General features: G+C 43.5%; 1 protein-coding gene across 1 annotated transcript in view; it reads right to left on the reverse strand.

Moving 5' to 3' along the window:
- Positions 1–21,392, reverse strand: part of DISP3 (dispatched RND transporter family member 3) — a 205,456-nt gene that overhangs the window by 39,924 nt on the left and 144,140 nt on the right. The window contains exon 13 of the mRNA XM_089658398.1: positions 9,565–9,746. Within this exon, the coding sequence (XP_089514524.1) occupies positions 9,565–9,746 (182 nt within the window). The remainder of the gene's footprint in view (positions 1–9,564; positions 9,747–21,392) is intronic.

Consider the following 21,392-nt stretch of genomic DNA (forward strand, 5'->3'; position numbering starts at 1 on the left):
AGATCAGGCTCAGGTAGGTATTTGGAGGGGCTGGTGGGATCCTGATTAGTTTTTTTTACCCTAACGCAGAGACTGCATTAGGGTAAAAAAAAAAACGAAGTCTTTAGAGCTACATTAAGGCACTTTCTGTTATAGTGTGACAACAATCTATACCTGTCTCCCAATTGTGCACCTGCATTGTCACCCTTCAGATGGAGGCTACAAGTGGCTTCTTAAGTTAAACAAGCATGATCCATTGTTGTCACCATCAGGAAACCTGTCCTGAGAATTGCCACGCAGCCATTACTTGTAGTCATGTAGACAGGAAGTGGCCTCCAAGTGATTGTTCACAAGTGCTGCTACGGGACAGTAAAATTAGGCAGTTGAGCCCTAGTATTGCCATCCCCAGATTGCCCACCTGAACAAGGGCATCCAATTTTGTTTTAAATAAGACCGCTTTGCTTGAGTAAGGGGTGGAACACTGAAAAGCATTGCATCAATGAATTCAAGAAGTAGTCTCATCTGAGAAGACTCAAGCTGCCAGGATGCCACACGTGCAGGGGCGGACTGACCATTTGGAAAGTCTGGCACTGCCCGAGGGCCGGTGGTCAGTAGGGGGCCCCATAAGATGCCCCTGGTAACTTTTTCATAGGCTTTTTTGAGTTTGGGCAAGGACACAGGGGCCCCATGATCCCCTATTGCCCGGGGGCCCCATGAGTTGTCAGTCCACCCCTGCACACGTGTCTTACCCACTTGGACTTTATGGATCATGGAACTCACTAGGCTACAGGTCATTTGTTTAGTGCTCTACTCTTAGTATACATTAATATGTGACCACCATCTGTCATTTCAAGACAAGACAAGCAAATACAGAACTTCTGAACCTTCTGCTTTGTAGTCCTCACTCATGGGGGCGGTCCCTAGACCAGGCTGGAAGGTTGACTGGTGTAGAGCGGAGCTGCTGGTCACAAGGGGCCAGAATTAGCAAAGCAGATGATGTTATTGGGCAGAATGGTCAACATATATCTAAAGAAGCACGGTGCTCCAACACAAGGCAATATTCATAACCCATCTGGAAAACGTGCCTTCAGCTAAGAGCTTTTTCTCCTGCCGAAGTTTAGCTTTAATATCAGCAAACCATAGCAGAAGGGAAATCTAAACAAATCTTTGAGGTAATTGAGTACATCATCTTCTTTTAATTATAAACCACTTGCAACTTTTAGCAAAAGCTCTTTATCCTGAAATGGCAATTTGATGCGTGGAGCGCATTAGGCGGATATTTTACAGGAAACTCTGTTTTTTGTTTAATGTTAATGAAAGACACAGATGTGATCGAATTCCGAGCAGGACTATCAAAATCTAAATGAACGTTTCTTCCTACTTTCTACTTTGTCATTTCTAAAGCGGCAAAGTGCCCATGAATGTTTTATCAATCCTGCATTAAATATTCCACTCGAAAGACTCTCAAAGCTGGAAAAACAAGATTTCTCTCTCCAATACAGAAATGAAAAGCAAGGAGCATTAGATGTGTCCTCTTGAACTCTCCGATGCTTGGGCTGACCTTCTGAAATGACCCCTGTCTTTCATGCTGGTATAGGATGTAATAGTACCAGTTCATTAAATGTCTTATCGAGAAAATTATTGCAGGGAATATGAGTAATGCAGAATAAAAAACTGTGTGCAGTGCTGTAAACAAATTTTCTGTTTATGCAGCACTGAAGAAAATGGAACAAATGTTTCAAATGTACATGTCCACTTTATTCTTTACAAAAAGTGGGAGATTAACCTCCCTGGCGGTATGATTCTTTCCAATTTTTTGTGCTGAAAGCGGTACCATTTTTTTGCATGGAAATATGTAGTTTTTTATTGTAGGCTGTAATTTTTAGGAATAACTCACTGAAATCTGCCCGAACAAGAGTCTAGTAAACATCCCGGGTATGATAAAATTTGAAACACAAAATCATAAATTATAATTTAATAAATAATCATAAAAAATAATCATATAATAATAATACATTTAATTCAATAATATAATCAAACCAAAAACACTGAAATTTGAAATACAGAGGCAAATTCGCACATCACTGAGCAAAGTCGCAGAATCGTTTTCAGTGTCTGATGACGAATTTCCCCACAAATCATTATCACTCAATTCTGCAAGTGGTTCTGATTTACTATCGCTGTTCTAAAACCGCTTTTGACGTAAAGGGATGCTTTTTGGACGCCATGGACTTTTCTAAGTTTCCAGGCAGAAAGAACATTCAAAATGCAGGCAGGGCGCAGGACAAAGCAGTAGGGACAAAATATATGTGAAATGCATTGAAACAGCAATGACAGCAAAAATGACATTTTTAAAAAATTTCAAATTTGCCGCCGGTTCCGGCGCCCGTACGTCCCGACATCACAGGGACCGGAACACAGAAGCCTGATGCCGGCATCGGCCGGAGGAGATGGCCGGGGACGCTGCAGGGGACACATCGCGGGAGCGAAGGACAAGGTAAGTGCTGCAGGGACCCCTTGAGCAACGCCGCATGGTAAGCCCGAGTGTAGCTCGGGGTTACCGCTCTTGGTATAGAAATTTTATCCCGAGCTACACTCGGGATTACTGCTAAGGAGGTTAAAACCCCCTTCAACACTAATTTGCACTGCAGGTGCAAAGAGATGCTTTGAAACCCCAGGAGTATCAGCACAATGGCTGCAGTCCCCACAGTTTACATTAGTCCCGAGAAAGGGAGAGCCCCCTTCCTCCAAAACGCATCAGTTATTTTTGAGGTCTTACACTAATAAAGTGATTATTGTTTTGGAACTGGCTGACAATTCTAGGACCTTTATGTCACTAGCACACCAAGGATTTCCAGAAAGGGTCCAAATCTTTTTTCAGCAATCACATCATGGTTACAAAAATTATGTTTCAGAGCCTTGCAGACAATGCTGGGACAAGGTGAACCAGTGCCCAGGGCAAAGATGCCAAGCTGCACCCCCCCCCCCAAAAAAAAGCAATCCCTAGTCATGATGAGGAAGCTTAGGGGATCCTATGACCAGCAGTCACTTGCGTGTTAAAATCACTGTGCAGCTCCTGATCATGTCATTCAGGTTGTGCACAGTTTTAACACTGGGCACATGCTTGTGTTGATATCTCTTACATTTTTAATTTTAATTTAATTTGCAACAATTTGTGAGGCTAAATTCACACTAAGTGCAACAGGACTGTGTTGGGTGGCTATTTCAAGGCAGTCTTACCACAAGACAAGGTAAAATTCCTTGCCTCCAATATGGCTGGTTCACACCACCATGTTGTGATGGTGTGCGCTGAAAAAAGTATTGCATGCGCCACTTTTTTCAGTGCAGTGCGAGGCAATCTACTGCCTTGCATTGTGCTGCTGCCAATAGAACTAAATGAAATGTCATTGTGTGACATTTTTATAAAATTTGTCAGCTTCTGAATACAGGTGCATTGCACTGGAAGCAAGGAGAAGGGGGAGAGAGAACACAGCCCACACCTCTCCCAGCTCTTTCCTCCTCACCTCCTGGCTCCCAAAGCTGGGCTGACAGGAGTAGTGATGCCACCTTGTAATGGAAGGAAGGTGCCCCCATCCCTACAGTGAACCATTGCAAAAGCAAAGATAAATATAGTCCCCTTCGCTCAAGAGTTGCATACTAGGATGAAACTGTATCAGGTCCTTCATGTGTCCAGTGCCAACACAGGCCTTGCTGCCCTCTAAGGGTTGGGGGAAGAACCAGCAGACAGTAGCTGTAAAAACAAGGGAATAGAGGGCGCACCAGCCACACGGTTCAAGTAGCTGGCTCTGAGGAAGAGGAGAAACACATCAGCCACAAGAGGGTTCTCACGAGTTTGGTAGCTCACAGTACAACAGTGATGGTAAATGGGAAGAATGTTCCTTACATTTATGGTCAGTTAGAAATAGCTAAAAATATCATTGATGTCAGTGGTTACTTATCTGAGATGCAGCAATTGCTCATTGTTCATGGAGCCCTTAGCAACCTCTGGAAAGACTCTAGGGTTTGATGTAACCCTGGTTGGGAAAGGCTACTCTACCCAAACTAACCTAAAGCAATCTGGCTAGCATTCAGCTGTAACACATTACCGAAAGGGTCCCGGAAGATAACCCTCCGTCTTTATTCATATTTTTGCTGTCTGTATTTCTTTGTCTTCTCACACACTGCCTTCATCCTCATTAACTATACTGAATAATTATAACCCTAGAGTATAGAAAAGCAATTTCCATCTTCAAGGTTGTTTACAGAACTAACTATGTATCTCTGAATAGCATGCACTCAGCTATACAAAAATGTTTCCATTAGCTGAAATTTAGCTTATATCTGGTATTTCTGTGATATAATAGTGTGTGTTCGAATGCTGCTGGATACAATTGACACATGTATGTTTCCATGCCACGATCTCTAATATTCCAAAATGGTATGTAACACATATATGGAAGGACAAGGTGCACTTTATGGCCAAATTAATCTCCATAAAGCGATTGCTTGACCAGTTTGTTGTGGAGGAACGTGAGTGGTCCACACATAGCTTTGACCTCAAACCTACTGAACACTATTGGGATGTACTGGAATGTCTTTTGCGATTCTCATCCAGCATCAGTACCTGACCTCCAAATGCTCTTCTAGCTGAATTTACATAAATTTTACACTACGAATTCTTGTGGAAAGCCATAATTAAAAGGGCTCAAGGAAGCACATTCCTGTAAAGGAGAAACAACATACTTACCTCTTTTGCCACCCATGCAACTGAGTGCTGTTCCATTGCTTGCAGAGAAATGGTTCCCTGAACCCTCTTTCAGGAGTGTTTATTTTCTAGGTCCCCACTTTTAATGGTGCCTTGTGCTACTACTGTCTTCTGCTGTGACATGGAGGCTAGCAGGAGGAACCAGCAAGAGCTGTGGAGGACCAGGTGACTGAAAGTCCCAGAGGTACCGGCTTCCCAGTGGGACGTAGGGGGCCATTTCTCAGCAGAAGAGCAGTGTTCAGTGGTTTGATTAGTAGGAAAGGTTCTGTTTTTTTTTGTTTTTTTGTTTTTTTTTTACATGTAAGTGCTTGCTTTAGCCTTTTTTAAAATTATGTGACAGATTGACTTTAAATCCCACTCCAAGTATGATTCAACTTTGCAAAATCTGAATTGTGCTAATTGTTCAACCTGCTAAATACCACTATGGCTCACTAGGCTTGTGTCTATAGGTGTCAGAAACAAAGAAGCGTCTTTTACCTGTATAGCTATGGACTATACTTATTTTCCATCTATCATCATTAGAAATACAGTGAATTAATTTTCAATTAATGTTCAATATATTGTCACAGAAGTCTAAGCCGCAAATCATGAAACTGTGTAAAAGAGTATTCTGTTTGGCCAGCGGAAGGAGCTTACAGCTTTTTGCACATATTTTCCTCTGACTTCCTTGCTCCTTTGTTGTAAAAAAAAGGGTGGTTTACAGAACTCATCTCACACACACTACTGCTATCTTGTCTCTTTAGATAGCCATCTCTTCATATCTCTTAATGTATATTAAATATCAATACTAGAATAAAGAATGCATAATGTAAATCATATATTATCCAGACACAGTAGTGCTGTAGGAAACAGTAGATGGAACCACAGCGTGTGGTGAAGACCAGATATCCAATACACGGTACCTGGAAGCGTTGGATTTCCTGAACAGCATGAAGATAACGGGTCACCAACCGCCTGACAGATAAGTATAATTTATTTGCTCATTTTCCAGGTTGTTTAAGTATTAATAAATATTACCATTATTAAAATGAATCACTATTTCAAATAAGACAATATAATCATGGGCTTTTGCAAGAATTATATGTCCATATAAAGGTTTGCTGTCCATAAAAATAATACATTTAGACTGACAAGCCTGCCTCTTCCCCAGACAAGACCGGAATACCAAGCACGCGGATCATAGGAGAGCTGGCCGCGGAGGCACTGAGCTAAGCCATCTATCCAGTCCTGGGAATAAGCAGGATACAGCTTAGACAGACCACTTGAAAGAAGAGTTGCAGTGTGCTGATGGAGAGGTCAAATAAACAGCCTAATTCAGCATGCTGGAAATGATCAAAGTATCTGCAGGGGGTGCTGATCTTATTGCAGATTCTCCTTCTCCCTCCCAAGGGTACATTCCAATTACAATAGCCCCCAGGACACATTAATTGTGAGGTCACTACATCTGTATGGTCACACAATTTTCTACACTTCATATGATAAAAGTGATTGTATTCTACAAGTGTGCTGAAACTTTATTTCTTTAAAGCTAAACTCTAAGAAAACCAATATACAAAGCATTGCAAAAATTCCCTATGCAGTCCAAAGCCCAGATTGGGTACCAACTTTCAAACAAGCTCATCCAGGCTAGCAGAAACAGACCGGAAGACAATAGGTGGAAATTCCACACACTGGGACCCAGCCACTATATAGAGAAGTAAAGATATGGCTTCAGCCTCTATGACTAATCCCCACAGGCAGGTTAAACATGTCAGAGGAGCATAGCCAGGAGGCGTTCAGGCTGAGGCAGTATCTTTACGCCTCTATATTGTGGCTGGGTTCCAGTGTGTGGTGCTTCTACTTTCTGTCTTCCGATCTGTTTAAGAAAACCAAACTTAATTTATGGTTGATATTTGCTGGTAAGGCTGGCCGTACATGATACAATTTTCTTGAGAATTTTGCTTTAGATTTACTAAAAACCATAAAATAGGAGCAGGGGCGGACTGACCATTTGGAAACTCGGGCACTGCCCGAGGGCCCAGGGTCAGTAGGGGGCCCCATGAGACGCCCCTGGTACCTTTTTCATAGGCTTTTTTGAGTTTGGGCAAGGACACAGGGGCCCCATGATCCCCTATTGCCCGGGGGCCCCATGAGTTGTCAGTCCGCCCCTGATAGGAGGTCAAACCTAAACAACACTTTCAATTGTATCCAATTAGGCAGGCTCTTGCACTACATAACTGAAGGTAAATCTAAAGGAAATTGTAAAGACATTGGTCAGAAAATTGTAAGAAAATTGTATATTGTATGGCCAGTCTAAGTCTGCATACAGCATGCTCAATAACCCCCCCTTGCCTGTGATTAGGCAGTGAAAGAGCATCAGAACACTAATAAGGTCAATGGTCTGCTCTCCTCTCTGGAAGCTACCAGCAGGAGGTGCTGTGCAGAACCACATGCTTGCCTCCTAGTATTACCACTACCTTTCCCAATTTTAGTACTGCTGCATAGGCGATTACAGGAGGCTGATAAAAAAAATTATAAAATACGTCTGCTAGTTTTATTTAAAATGTTATTTTTTAATGAATTCAAAACTAGATTAAATGGCGCACAGCTTCAGCTTTAAAGGCTTAGTTTACCTTTACCAAAAAATACCTATGCAGGTAAGGGGCACTTGTAGATAAAATTAAACTGTGTAGCTTTGACCAAGTTAACCCCTTCACGCCGAGCGTACGCAAATATGTGGCCTCTCGGCAGCTGGACCTTGACACCGAGAGGCCGCATATTTGCGTGGCATTTGTAAACAAACATGTGCTGAGGGCACATGCCCTGCGCGCTCCCAGTACGTGTCTCGGTGTCCCACGGAAAAGTCCCAATCTCTTCTTGCGATCAGCACCTTTCCGATCATGTGACCGCCAATCACGGCGGTCACATAACCCTAAACCCCACCCCAGCTCTCGGCATCAGAAACCCCTTAAAGGGCCGACGCGAAGGGGTTAAATTAGGCCTTTGCTATAGGTATAAATCAATTACATACCTCCTGAAGCCTGGTTGCAAACTCCCAAAGTTGGCATTATCCCACCCTGCCTTGTTGCTAGAACATTCCTAGGACATACTCAGCCAATTCAAACCCCTTGCCTGTGCTCTCTCCCCCCAGTCACAGTGGATCTGAGTTCAGTGATGCTGTGATAGAGGAGATAATGGACCACAAATGTGTAGGGGTTTGGGCAGGGGCGGACTGACCATTTGGAAACTTGGGCACTGCCCGAGGGCCCTAGGTCAGTAGGGGGCCCCAAGAGATGCCCCTGGTACCTTTTTCATAGGCTCTTTTGAGTTTGGACAAGGAGACAGGGGCCCCATGATCCCCTATTGCCCGGGGGCCCCATGAGTTGTCAGTCCGCCCCTGGGTTTGGGAGCTCTCTCCTGTGACAGATGTGGTGAGCAGTAATGGCTAGGAGAGTCTTAGCAATGTCCTATCAACAAGGCAGGATGGGATAATGCCATTTCTGGGAGTTGTTTGGCCAGGTGAAGAATATGTATGAATATGTACCAAAATAATAATAAACCAAGAGACAGCCTGGTACCACTCAACATGTATGTGCCTCAGGCTTTTTATACTTCTAGGCCTTGGATATTCCAACATGCCATAGGGTTCTTCAATAAGATATTTTTTAATATAAAAGGCTCAGTGGTATTTCTGCATTCATATCAGTTATATTTATCAATCTACAGGGGTGGGCGACACCATTATTCAGCCTTGTGATGGTTGCTGCAGCTGGGCACAGCTGACAATTCCAGTGCAAAAACATCACCATTGCAGACTCTAAGGGGTTATTTACTAAAACTGCATGGTGCAAAATCTGATGCAGCTCTGCACAGAAACCAATCAGCTTCCAGATTGTATTGTTAAAGCTTAATTGAACAAGCTGAAGTTAGAAGTTGATTGGCTCCCTTGTACAGCTGCACCAGATTCGGAGTGCTCCAGTTTTAGTAAATCGTCCCCTAAGAGCCATAAGAACACAGCATGTAAATTAATCAGCATCCACACAATAATGAAATATCACTTGGGCGGATTTGACATTTAAACAGCACACCTTTCAGTGGTGACATGTCATTTATGCAGACTGTGCAACTGCACAGGGGCCCTATGGGGCTTGGAAATGTATTTATATCATATGTGAGGACCCTCCTATTGTCTAATAGACCTGGGCAGAGCTTACCTGAATCTATTCAAGCTCAATCAAAACTCCTAAACTCTGATAACAGAAGAGTCTGTTTGACCCTTGAAATGCATTGAATTTTTTCCTGCTATAAACCGTATTTATCTATAAAAACGTTTGAATATTTTACTTTTTGGCACTCTCATTGGACTGTATATATTTAGATTCTCAATGTTGGGTTTTTCCCCCATTATGAGGGGTGTCCCTATTTTTTTGGAGTTGTGCTCAACAAGAATTAGTGGGCCCAGTGTCAATTCAAATAACTGATCTATTGAAAATTTGTTTACAGCACCTTCAGGGGTGGACTGACAACTCATGGGGCCCCCGGGCAAAAGGGGATCATGGGGCCCCTGTGTCCTTGCCCAAACTCAAAAAAGCCTATGAAAAAGGTACCAGGGGCATCTAATGGGGCCCCCTACTGACCCCGGGCCCTCGGGCAGTGCCTGAATTTCCAAATGGTCAGTCCGCCCCTGAGCACCTTGCTTTTTACTTTTGTCTAGCAATAAAAACCTGACATTTGTTCCAACCCTTCCCTTCCTTGCCTAGAGCTGCACTTCAAAGGGCACTAGCCAAGATTGTGGTGGCTTTTTTGTAACTGCTTGGTGGGATTTCTATGAGGAAGCTTACCTGGTGTAATTCTGCTCCCTGTCAGCAGCGTAGAAGCTGAAGTCGAATTTCCACCCTCGGCGAGAGTCGCAGGCTGAAGAGGTGATCATCCACTTCTTGGGACAAACGTCACTCTGCAGCCCTATGGTGGACACACAAGCGGTCAGCTTCCTGGTGTAGTTACCGTAAGGAATCTTATACACCTAAACAATTAACGAAAACACATATTTTACAAGGTGGCACCCTCTGTTCTGCACTCCTGAGCGTTCTCTGTGTTCTCAGCCCTAACAACATAGTAAGACCGGGGTAGCTAGAGAGGCGCTAAGGGTGACCATGCTTGCAGAGAGACCATTACACAATCCAGATAATTGGATTGATGGTCTGACTCTCTATAAAAAATACAAACGGCCTATTAAGACAGCCTCAGGAGAGCGGCTTCCCTAAAAACAGATAATTTTAGTTGGCTCCCCATTGTTCCTTGGAGACTGAGAAGAAATCTCCTGGCACAGAGTGGTGCCAACTAGGCAGGGTTGCACAGTTCCGTTCTTCAGGGGCTGATTCTCACAAACTTTTAGCAATCCCTAAGTAAAGGGTGAAGGTACTCTAGTTATGGAGGAAGACTGGTAGGCTGAATCACAGAACAACTTCTCGTATGTTGGGGAGATTCCAGAGTTGAGAACTCTTTCTGCATTATCTATAAGGCTCCATGCACAATAGCATTTTTTAAGCTCCTAGAAGCTGTTATCAGCCTTCTTTTCTGCTCATAGAAACTAAATGGTGTTATTTTGTCTGTCCATGCACACTATTGTAGGCTAGTAGTGTTTTTCAAGTTTCAGCGTTTAGGAGCAGAAACAAAATTGTTTATGTAGAGTTTTTGGCAGCGTTTTTCCAGCAAAAAAACTCTAAATGCTCCTAAATACTACTAAGCGCTACTAAGACGAACCTAACAGCTATTTTTCTATCTTTTTCCCTCTACATGTACAAAAATGCTAATAAAATACTTAAACTCCTAAACGCTACTAAAACACTACTAAAGAACGCTATTGCCAGCATTTTTATCAAGCGTTCTTTGAGCTTAAAAAAAAGTGTGCATGGAGCCTAAAGCAGCAAAAATGAAGAGTCCAACAGGATGACTGGGACCCCCAAAAATGGTCACAGCACATGGGTGGGGATGGGAATTAAACTGCAGAGATCTTTCCACTAGAGTCTCACTGCCACTCATTACTGAAGTATTCATCCAAATACTATATATATATATATATATATTACATTTTCACCTTTTTTTAGCTAATTAATAGCTTTGTATTGATAGACAAGCACAGCACGGCAAACTGTTCAGCACTACTAATTAAAAAGTATATATATATATATATATATATATATATATATATATATATATATTTTAATTGTATTTCTTTGAAACTATACATTCTCTTTGCAAATTAACTTTTAGACATTTAGGATGTAAATCATTTGGCCATTGTGCCCCGTTTGCCTCTCTCAACACAAGTCTAGGAACTGACCGAAAACAGTGCCTACTCTATACAATTATGTCAAAATTTCATCTCAACTCTTGTATATCTGGAAGTAATGAAAGTGATATAGCCATTAAGAGTACTTCCAGTTTTGTATATGTAAAGTGTATTTATAGCCAAAACTTCTTTTCCAGTTTTGAACAGAGTAGGAATAGGTTATTTGTTGTCTGTGTCCCATTGGAAATATTGCATTTAACTCCCTGTCCTGGAGATGCAAAAGGAAATGAGATGAAACCTCTCAAAAGTTAGTGGATATCTCCTCTGGAACTGATGTTCCCATAAGATTTCACCTTCTGTATTGGTGACAACTGTATATATGTTAAATTTCCATCACTTTCTCTGATACAGACATTGGCCACTAGAAAAAATAGAGTGGCTGAGTCTTTCTATTGGGAACACAGGCAGCAATAAAAAAGGGAACATGTTTGACTGAGGTGCTGGATTTCACTTGCCAAAAATTTGTGGGTGAGGAAGATCACCTACATTTGTACAGGGCGCAATGGCTCCACTGATTCTGCTTTCAGCATAAACAGGGTATTTCTTAGCAAGGGAACCCAAAGTTTGGATAGGAAAATCTAATGAGAATGTAATAATAGTGGTAATTCATACAAGAAGACATAAAACGGCCAACATGTTTCGGGGGCTCAAAGATCTCCCCCTTCTTCAGGGCTCAAATATTATATGTAGTTATAAGGACTCAAAAACGGCAAAGTAACCAGAAAAAAAATCTGGAGAATAAAACTTAGAAAGTGCCGAGGAGCAGTATAGTAGCAGCTATAGAAGAAGGGGGACATTTATGAGAACTTAAAATGCTTTGGCTGCTTTATGTCTTCTTGTATAAATTTTAGGGGGTTATTTACTAACTGGAGAGTGCAAAATCTGGGGCAGCTCTGCATAGAAACCAATCAGCTTTCAGTTTTATTGTCAAAAATTGATTGAACAAGCTGAATTTAGAAGCTGATTGGCTACCATGCACAGCTGCACCAGATTCTGAGTGCACCAGTTTTAGTAAATACACCCCAAAGTGATTGTAAAGCTTTATTTATTTTTTTTTCAATTAAAATAATAATCATGTTATACTTACCTGCTCTGTGCTAAGGTATTGGCCCTTAACCTCCTCTTACCAGGCCCTCCACTGGTGCTCTAGGCTCACCCTCTTCTTGGTGCGCCACCATAAGAAGCTTGCAGGCTCGCTTCCAAGCCGGGCTGTGTGTGTGTCTATTGATACACATAGTGCAGCTTGGCCCTGCCCCCACTCCTTCTTCCGATGATTTGATTGACAGCAGCAGGAGCAAATGGCTTCTGTTGCTCCCACTGAGTCCTGTGAGGGGAGGAGGAGAGAGAGCAGTGCTGATGCACTCGGGCAGAGTGCTGGATCGAGATAGTAAGTATTTAGGGGGGTGAGAGGATTATATAACCAACGGGCCATTTTTTACCTTAATGCAGGGTATGTATTAAGGAAAAAAATCCTGCTTTTAGAACCCCTTTAACACTCGTATTAAAGATTTTTTCTTAGTTTCTTGGTCTGGCACTCTCATTAGACTTTTCACTACCAGCATTAAAAAATTGACAGTTTCTTGCCTTTCCTTTCTCTATGGAAAACACAAGTTTTGGCTATAAGAACACTTTATTGTAAACATTATAGTCCGTACTAAAAATAGAGTATGGTTTTTTCTTCCTAAACAAAATGATTATGTTGGCCCCAAATCCTTACATGTCAGGGGCCCCAAAGAACAGTAGTTGTGCAGCTCTGTTAAGGAAGTAAATGATATCCCGAGGGTCCTGTTCAGAAGCAATGCTCAAAATAAGCATGGTCAGTTTTAGCGCCTGTTCACAATATGTTAAATTGCAATATTTATTTCCTCTTAAAAAATACATTAGGCTTTTAATATGCCGTTATGAATGGATAGTAAAACTTGTTACAAAATTATATTATAGTATATATCAAGTTCATGGTTATTGTTTATTATGCTTTATATTTTTATTAAAAATAAAACTGGACCTAAAAATACATTGGACTCTTAAAATAAAATGCAAGTAGCAATTATGTGCTCTCACCCATGGCAATGAGAATAGCTAATTTAATAATGGGATCAAACCAGTTGTTGCTACGAGCTATGGTAGATTTTTGTGCCTTTCTCAAATATATCAGTAAGTTTATCCCAAGCTTTTCTTCACTGTTAAATTTGAGCTAATTATGGTAAAAAAAAAAAAATAATTAATACAGTGCTTCTCACTACACATGCGGCTCTTTCTACGTTCTTGACTGTTGAGATTTGTATGGAACTGGAATGGAATATCATAGACATAAACACAAAAGTGGTTTAGGGTAAGGGCTAGCTAGTGAATAGAGAAAGGGTTTTACCACTCGTTCCAACACAAAGTTCTCTACTTAGGTCAAACAAAGGACAAACAGAGGTCCAGGACTCAGTAGTCTTACAACACCATAAGGAAAAGGGACATTTTTTGGAGAACCCTCTGGGACCTAAGGTTTCATTTATACCAGAAGTGAGTGCTGGGACCCCCTACCACTGTTACGTAGCGCTAGACATGGCTCAGTGCTAGAATAGATGCCTTAACCCATGTAATGCATATGTACGACAGCAAAGAGGGTGGACTTTACCCACATGCCGTACATATGTGGCTATTGATGGCATAGGCTTTGTTCTGAGAGTGTGCTCACTGCGAGTTCCCAGCACAGAGACCAAGCTGCTAAAGACAGGTCCGTGTTAATGAATAGGAACTGGCAGGAACAACTCCTGATCATGTGACCACTATGACATCCAATCATAGTGGTAACAGGATTAGATAGAACTTCCTGCTCCTGGGGTGTAACAGACTAGTTAAAGGGATACCAGGAGAGGTGGGAAGGGGGTAACAATGCTTTGATTTGCAATATCCAGCTGAAGCAATGCCTTCACCTCCAGCATTTCTGGCACTGAGACATGCAGAATGGCTATAATGGGTTGTCCACTGTCTGACTTTAGATTGAGATTCATAGATAGATATAAAGATATATATATATATATATATATATATATATATATATATATGGGCCAAAACATTGTTCTTGTACATGGGCCTTTGGTGACTATGTCCACCACTGGTGCAATCATCTGACTAAGAAATACACTCTATGGCCAAAGGTTTGAAGGGACTGGTAATGTGTGCCATACCTGTCTAGGGGGAAGGTTTTTGTGTATAAATTCTGTGATGGTTGTTTATAAAGTCAATCCTGTTTTACTCAAACATTGGTTCTGTCTGATGCTTGGGGTAAATTTGCTATATTCTGGTTCTAGAGTGGAGGAAGCTGTAGTTTGGCGGTGATACCCAGTTGGGGGTCATGCAGTCTGTCACATTTGGTGGTGTGTTCCAGGAGACAGTCGCCATGGAAGCGGAGTTCCAGTGGTGAATGCAAGAGATGTTCGCCCAGTACAGAGAGCCTGGTTCTGCTTGGGACGTGCTGAAATTGAGATATGCGATGTGCTGGGAGCTCTGGAGGGAGACTCTCCAAGTGGAGCAAGACTGTTATGGAAAGATCCTCCCTATGCCCATGGATCGGTACTGGCTGCAGCTGGACTTGCGTATACCGTTCCTAGGAAAGCATCCTCTGGAGGAATGACTGATGGAGCTGGATAGGCTGGTCCAGATGGAAATGATGCTGGATGATGGGTATTGGGCGCTACAATGGTATACCAGCTCTGTATCCGTAGCTGGAGAACAGCAATCCCATAGAAGGCTATGACTTTGGTGGCCCGGGATTGATATTTGAGGTGCTTCAGGAGAATCCACAGTTTGGTAGTGCAGTGGAGTAGAGATGGGAGGACATTAGAGATTTTAGGGAGTTGGAATTTCCCAGTGAGCTTGGATTGAGCACTTGAGAATATTGATAACTACTGATGTAGTGAAGCTCCTACTCCAAACTGAAGCGCTGGCAACAGGGCAGAGCATTTCTGGCCTCTGCCTATGGCTCCAGGGAGTCAGGGCAGGCGGTCCCTCTCCAATCATAAGATCAAGCCCCGAAACTGAAAAGACCTCCCAATCTTGTGCTGGCTACCAGACAGAGTGCTCAAAACCTCTTCCCCACACCTACAGCAACACAGGAACCTCTCGGAGAAGAAGCAGTTATCTTTGCTTTTCCAAACAGCCAAGGCAGGAGATCAAGTGGACAGAATATGTGAATTCGTACTGCCCAACTAACGCAGGTCCAGACCAGTGGGGGGTCTGGGACCTGGTTAGTCATGGAAATCACCGTGACTTGTTCTCCTGGAGCAGCCTGGGGGCCAGCCTCCTTCCCACCGACTATAAACCCAAGACTAAGGAGACCCCCCCCCCTTGGGGTTACAAGGAACCTTTTCCCAAGAGGGTTATATCACCATGACAACTCTGATTCAGAACGGGCGGCATTCAGGGTGGTTCAAAGCATTCTGGAGAAGACGGAAATCTGCCTCCTGTAGACATCCGACATCTACTGTCCTCTGCAATACTATTGGAGCCAAAAGATGGAGATTCTGTTGTGAAAAGTGGGGGGCTCTGTGGTGATTAGAATACTGATGTATAGGGGCTTCTCATGTATAGGGGCAACTCTGAATGTGATGGGATGCTCCCATGTATAAGGAGGAACTCTAATGTCATGGGGAACCTTTAACATGATGGTAACAGCCTGGATAAAGGGGGATATTTGATGTTAATGGAGGCTTCTGATGTGATGGAGGACATCTGATGTGAAGTTGAGGAGGCTCAGGTTTCCCAATGATAAGTAACATTTTTTATATTTTAGACTGGGGTGCCTTGAGACTTTTGCATGGGTGTCGCAACTGAAAAAAAAGTTGAGGAACAGCGGTATAACCCACCAACTTTGTAACTCGCTAGAATGGTGTGAAATAATTCAACCTAGCTAATCAACTTTTGGTCAGATATCACCCCTTTTTCATGGTCTCCAATGATCTCCCCATGGCCCATTGTCCCACAAACTTAATGACAGTTAAACAAATATATCAACATTGAGTCTGCTTTTTCATTCTGTCTTCAAAGCTCCTGAAGGATCTTGTGCTAATATCAACTATTCTGACTGCTGGTTATAGTGAACATAATGCGAGATTAGCTGCATTCTGCAGGATGTAGAAACGTTATTGCTTAATGATCAAAAAGAAGGATTTAGATAAATCCACAGGGCAACTATAAAACCTGTTTAACAATTCATGTATTCTCCATGTTTTATTCCAGGTTTCATAAAGCTGCCCTGTGCTTTATTTCAATAAAACTCAACCAGTTTCTCTGGAAGTTCTGCATATGCTTTACTTTTTATAAAGCAGAACCTGTATTGTCTCTGCAGCCCCCACCATGTGCGCACCCTAGACAGCCTCCTCTGCTGCCTTATTACATTTTCAGTTAGGATGACTGGGATCACAGAGACATAATCTCATATCCAGCACAACAAAACAGAGATAGTGCTTGTGGCCTCCAAGCACTATCTCTCCATCTGTGTTATCTGCACTGATGCAAATCTGCGGCGAGACAGAATTACGCAGACGTGCACTGCTTAAACAGCTCTGAAATGGGAGTGCCCTGCCAGGAAAATCTTTATCTTTCCAACAATGTCACATCTGCCCATTCTTAAAACATTCCAGCTGATCCTTAGGTATGTTGCAGTGGATAGGTTTCTTTCAAGCGTTGCCCGAAAGTCTTTAGGGTAAAAAAATGGAAGAGCGACTCTAAACAAGTGAGACAGGCTCTATTGTAGTATAAAGCTTCAATGAAGGCAGCGGAACAGGTTGGAATGAAACCGCTGTGAGGATCTTGTTATTTTGTTTGCTCATCTGCCCTAAAAATATGCTAATCTCCAACGACATGAAAGATAAAAAAAGTTATGGTGAGCCTGAGCTGGTACATCGCGCAGCATAAAGAGCATCAGATCAAACAGGTTGTCTCAGCAAATATACTATGAAATGTTAATGGCGGACACACACTGGATCCAATCCTTCTATAAAACAATTGGCTCAATATTCTGACTAAATTTAACAACTCGGGATACACTAAAATGAGTTTCCGTTCTGTTGCAATTCCAGCAAAAATCATGAGATCTTGGTGAAATTTGCTATTTTGGTAAAAGTGCAGCAGGGTCAATATAGAAGTAAAATTTCAGTAAATCTGAAGATAAAACTTCTTATTTTAATTTGGATAAAGTAGGGGAGGTTTAAAATGACTGTTTTGTTTGTTTTTTTTGCCACCTGTGTCCTGTTTACATTCTGTCTTGTAGAAACAATTGGAAGAGGATATCTTTTCAATGTAAGATAAATCCCCTCTATGACATGTCACGGGAGCATGTACCCCCTTTGGATGACTTCCCTGATATTCCTGCTCTGGTGGCAGCTCAAAATTTTAGATTTACCCTTCCTTTCATTCTGGTGACACTGGTGAACAGGAAAATTAGAGAGAGTAAATCTCTCTAACCAGGACACAGCAAAACAAAAAAAAAACCAAAAAAAAAAACAACCCCCCCCCCCTGAAAACATGCATAAAAGGTATTACATCTCCTTTTAATAATGTCCAAGATTGTGAGTGACTGTCTAATACAGGTACAGGTGGCCCTTGCACCTCTCCTGCAGCTGTGGCACCCCTCTCGTCTCTGCCCCTAACCCTGTCTCAGTTGTCGGCAGCAGACAGGAGGACAGACCTCCTCCTACAGACCCTGCACGTATCTGTGCAGCCGCAGCTGACTCCAGCCCTCCTCTGGTCCTTCCTCCAGACCTTCCACTTTCTGCTTCCAGCTCCACTCCCAGCTTCTTCCCAGCAGCAGCACAAGGCAAAGGGGATGCACTGTGATGTAAAGAAAGGTGGGGGACTCTTGACCTCTGATGCTAGAGGCAGGGGCGTATCATGAAATCAGTGGGTCCGTGTGCAAGAGCAAAAGTGGGCATCAAGAAAAATAAAAATGAAAAGTGGGCATGGTTTAATTTGTGTTAAATAGTTGGGTGTTGTTTAAAGGGGGTGTGATTAAACAGAGTCAGAGATGACTTGCATAGTATAGGGAATGCACAGTACAGAACAAGGGGAAAAGATGCTAGTCCTACTATATATATATATATATATATATATATATATACACCATTCTGTACATCCATATACCATCCTGTTCATCTATATACCTCTCCTATATACCATTCTGTACATCCATGACCTCTCCTATATTCATCCATGTACCTCTGTAATTAATGCGGGGAGTATGGCAGTGGGTAGTTAGTGCAGCAGAGGAGAGTGGAATGTATGGCAGTGAGAAGTTAGTGCAGGAGAGGAATGCGTAGTGTATGGCGGTGGGTAGTTAGTGCAGCAGAGGAGAGCAGAATGTATGGCAGTGAGAAGTTAGTGCAGGGAGAGGAGTGTGGAGTGTATGGTGGTGAGTAGTTACTGCAGGAGAGGAGTGCGGAGTGTATGGTGGTGAGTAGTAAGTGCAGGGGAGGAGTGCGGAGTGTATGGCGGTGGGTAGTTAGTGCAGGAGAGGAGTGCGGAATGTATTGCAGTGAGAAGTTAGTGCAGGAGAGGAGTGCGGAGTGTATGGTGGTGGGTAGTTAGTGCAGGGAGAGGAGTGCGGAATGTATGGTGGTGGGTAGTTAGTGCAGGGGAGGAGTGCGGAATGTATGCCAGTGAGAATTTAGTGCAGGGAGAGGAGTGCGGAATGTATGGTGGTGAGTAGTTAGTGCATGGAGAGGAATGCGGAGTGTATGGCGGTGGATAGTTGGTGCAGGGAGAGGAATGCGTAGTGTATGGCGGTGAGTAGTTACTGCAGGAGAGGTGTGAGAAGTGTATGGTGGTGGGTAGTTAGTACAGGGTGAGGCGTTCAGAATGTATTGGGGTGGGTAGTTAGTGCAGTGAGAGGAGTGCGGAGTGTATGGCGGTGAGAAGTCAGTGCAGGAGAGGAGTGTGAAGTGTATGGCGGTGAGAAGTCAGTGCAGGAGAGGAGTGTGAAGTGTATGGCAGTGAGTAGTTAGTGCAGGGAGAGGAGTGCGGAGTGTATGGTGGTGAGTAGTTACTGCAGGAGAGGAGTGCAGCAGTGCGGAGTGTATGGCGGTGGGTAGTTAGTGTAGGGAGAGGAGTGCGGAGTGTATGGCAGTGAGTAGTCAGTGCAGGAGAGGAGTGTGAAGTGTATGGCAGTGAGTAGTTAGTGCAGGGAGAGGAGTGCGGAGTGTATGGTGGTGAGTAGTTACTGCAGGAGAGGAGTGCGGAGTGTATGGTGATGAGTAGTTACTGCAGGAGAGGAGTGCAGCAGTGTGGAGTGTATGGCGGTGGGTAGTTAGTGTAGGGAGAGGAGTGCTGAGGTTATGGTGGTGAGTACTTACTGCAGGAGAGTAGTGCAAAGTGTATGACGGTGGGTGATTAGTGCAGGGAGGGGAGTGCAGAGGGGGAGTAGTTTGTGCAGGCATGGGAGTGCGGAGTGTATGATGGTAGGTAAGTAGTGCAGGGAGAGGGGTGAGGAGTGTATGGCAGTGAGTAGTTAGTGCAGGGAGAAGAGTGCAGAGTGTATGGTGGTGAGTAGTTAGTGCAGGGAGAGGAGTGTGGAGTGTATGGTGGTGAGTAGTTACTGCAGGAGAGGAGTGAGGAGTGTATGGCAGTGAGTAGTTACTGCAGGAGAGGAGTGCGGAGTGTATGGCGGTGGGTAGTTAGTGCAGGTAGAGGAGTGTGTAGTGTATGGTGGTGAGTAGTTACTGCAGGAGAGGAGTGTGGAATGTATGGCAGTGGGTAGTTAGTACAGGTAGAGGAGTGTGTAGTGTATGGTGGTGAGTAGTTAATGCAGGAGAGGAGTGCAGAGTGTATGGTGGTGAGTAGTTACAGCAGGAGAGGAGTGTGGAGTATATGGTAATGAGTAGTTACTGTAGGAGAGGAGTGAGGAATGTATGGCAGTGAGTTGTTAGTGCAGGGAGGGGAGTGCAGAGTGTATGGTGGTGAGTAGTTACTGCAGAAGAGGAGTGCAGAGTGTATGGTGATGAGTAGTTATTGCAGGAGAGGAGTGGGGAGTGTATGGCAGTGAATAGTTAGTGCAGGGAGGGGAGTGCAGAGTGTATGGTGGTGAGTAGTTACTGCAGGAGAGGAGTGTGGAGTGTATGGTGGTGAGTAGTTACTGCAGAAGAGGAGTGCAGAGTGTATGGTGATGAGTAGTTATTGCAGGAGAGGAGTGGGGAGTGTATGGCAGTGAGTTGTTAGTGCAGGGAGGGGAGTGCAGAGTGTATGACGGTGAGTAGTTACTGCAGGAGAGGAGTGTGGAGTGTATGGTAGTGAATAGTTAGTGCAGGGAGGGGAGTGCAGAGTGTATGGTGGTGAGTAGTTACTGCAGGAGAGGAGTGTGGAGTGTATGGTGGTGAGTAGTTAGTTATGCATTTTTAGCATCACGGCTACAAGGCAAAAAAAAAAACAAAATCACACACACACACACACTACAGTATATTGCCAAAAGTATTGGGCCAGCCCTCCAAATCATTGGATTTAGGTGTTCCAATCCCCTCCATGGCCACAGGTGTATAAAATCATCACCTAGACATGCAGACTGCTTCTACAAACATTTGTGAAAGAATGGGTCGCTCTCAGGAGCTCAGTGACTCCAAGCGTGGTCCCGTGATAGGTTGTCACCTGTGCAATAAGTCCATCCGTGACATTTCCTGGCTACTAAATATTCCACGCTCAACTGTTAGTGGGATTATAACAAAGCAGAAGCAACTGGGAACAACAGCAACTCAGCCACCAAGTGGTAGGCCACATAAAATGACAGAGTGGGGTCAGCGCATGCTGAAGCACACAGTGCGCAGAAGTCGACAATTGTCTGCAGAGTCGATAGCTAAACAGCTCCAAACTTGGTGTGGCCTTCAGATTATCACAACATCAGTGTGTAGAGAGCTTCATGGAATGGGTTTCCATGGCTGAGCAGCTGTATCCAAGCCTTACATCACCAAGTGCAAAGCAAATCATCGGATGCCGTGGTGTAAAGCATGCCGCCACTGGACTCTTGAGCAGTGGAGACGTGTTCCCTGGAGTGACCAATCACGCTTCTTTGTCTTGCAATCCGATGGACTTGTCCAGGTTTAGTGTAAAGTTAGGTGTTAGTGTAAAGTTTGGTGGAGGGGGGATTATGGTGTGGGGTTGTTTTTCAGGGGTTGGGCTTGGACCTTTAGTTCCAGTGAAGGGAACTCTTAAGGTGTCAGCGTACCAAGACATTTTGGACAATTCCATGCTCCCAACTTTGTGGGAAGAGTTTGGGGATGGCCCCTTCCTGTTCCAACATGACTGCGCACCAGTGCACAAAGCAAGGTCCATAAAGACATGGAA

The sequence above is a fragment of the Staurois parvus genome, unplaced genomic scaffold (assembly GCF_062004578.1).
Source record: "Staurois parvus isolate SC_StPar_1 unplaced genomic scaffold, SC_StPar_1.0 ptg001066l, whole genome shotgun sequence".
Taxonomy (NCBI): Eukaryota; Metazoa; Chordata; class Amphibia; order Anura; family Ranidae; genus Staurois; species Staurois parvus.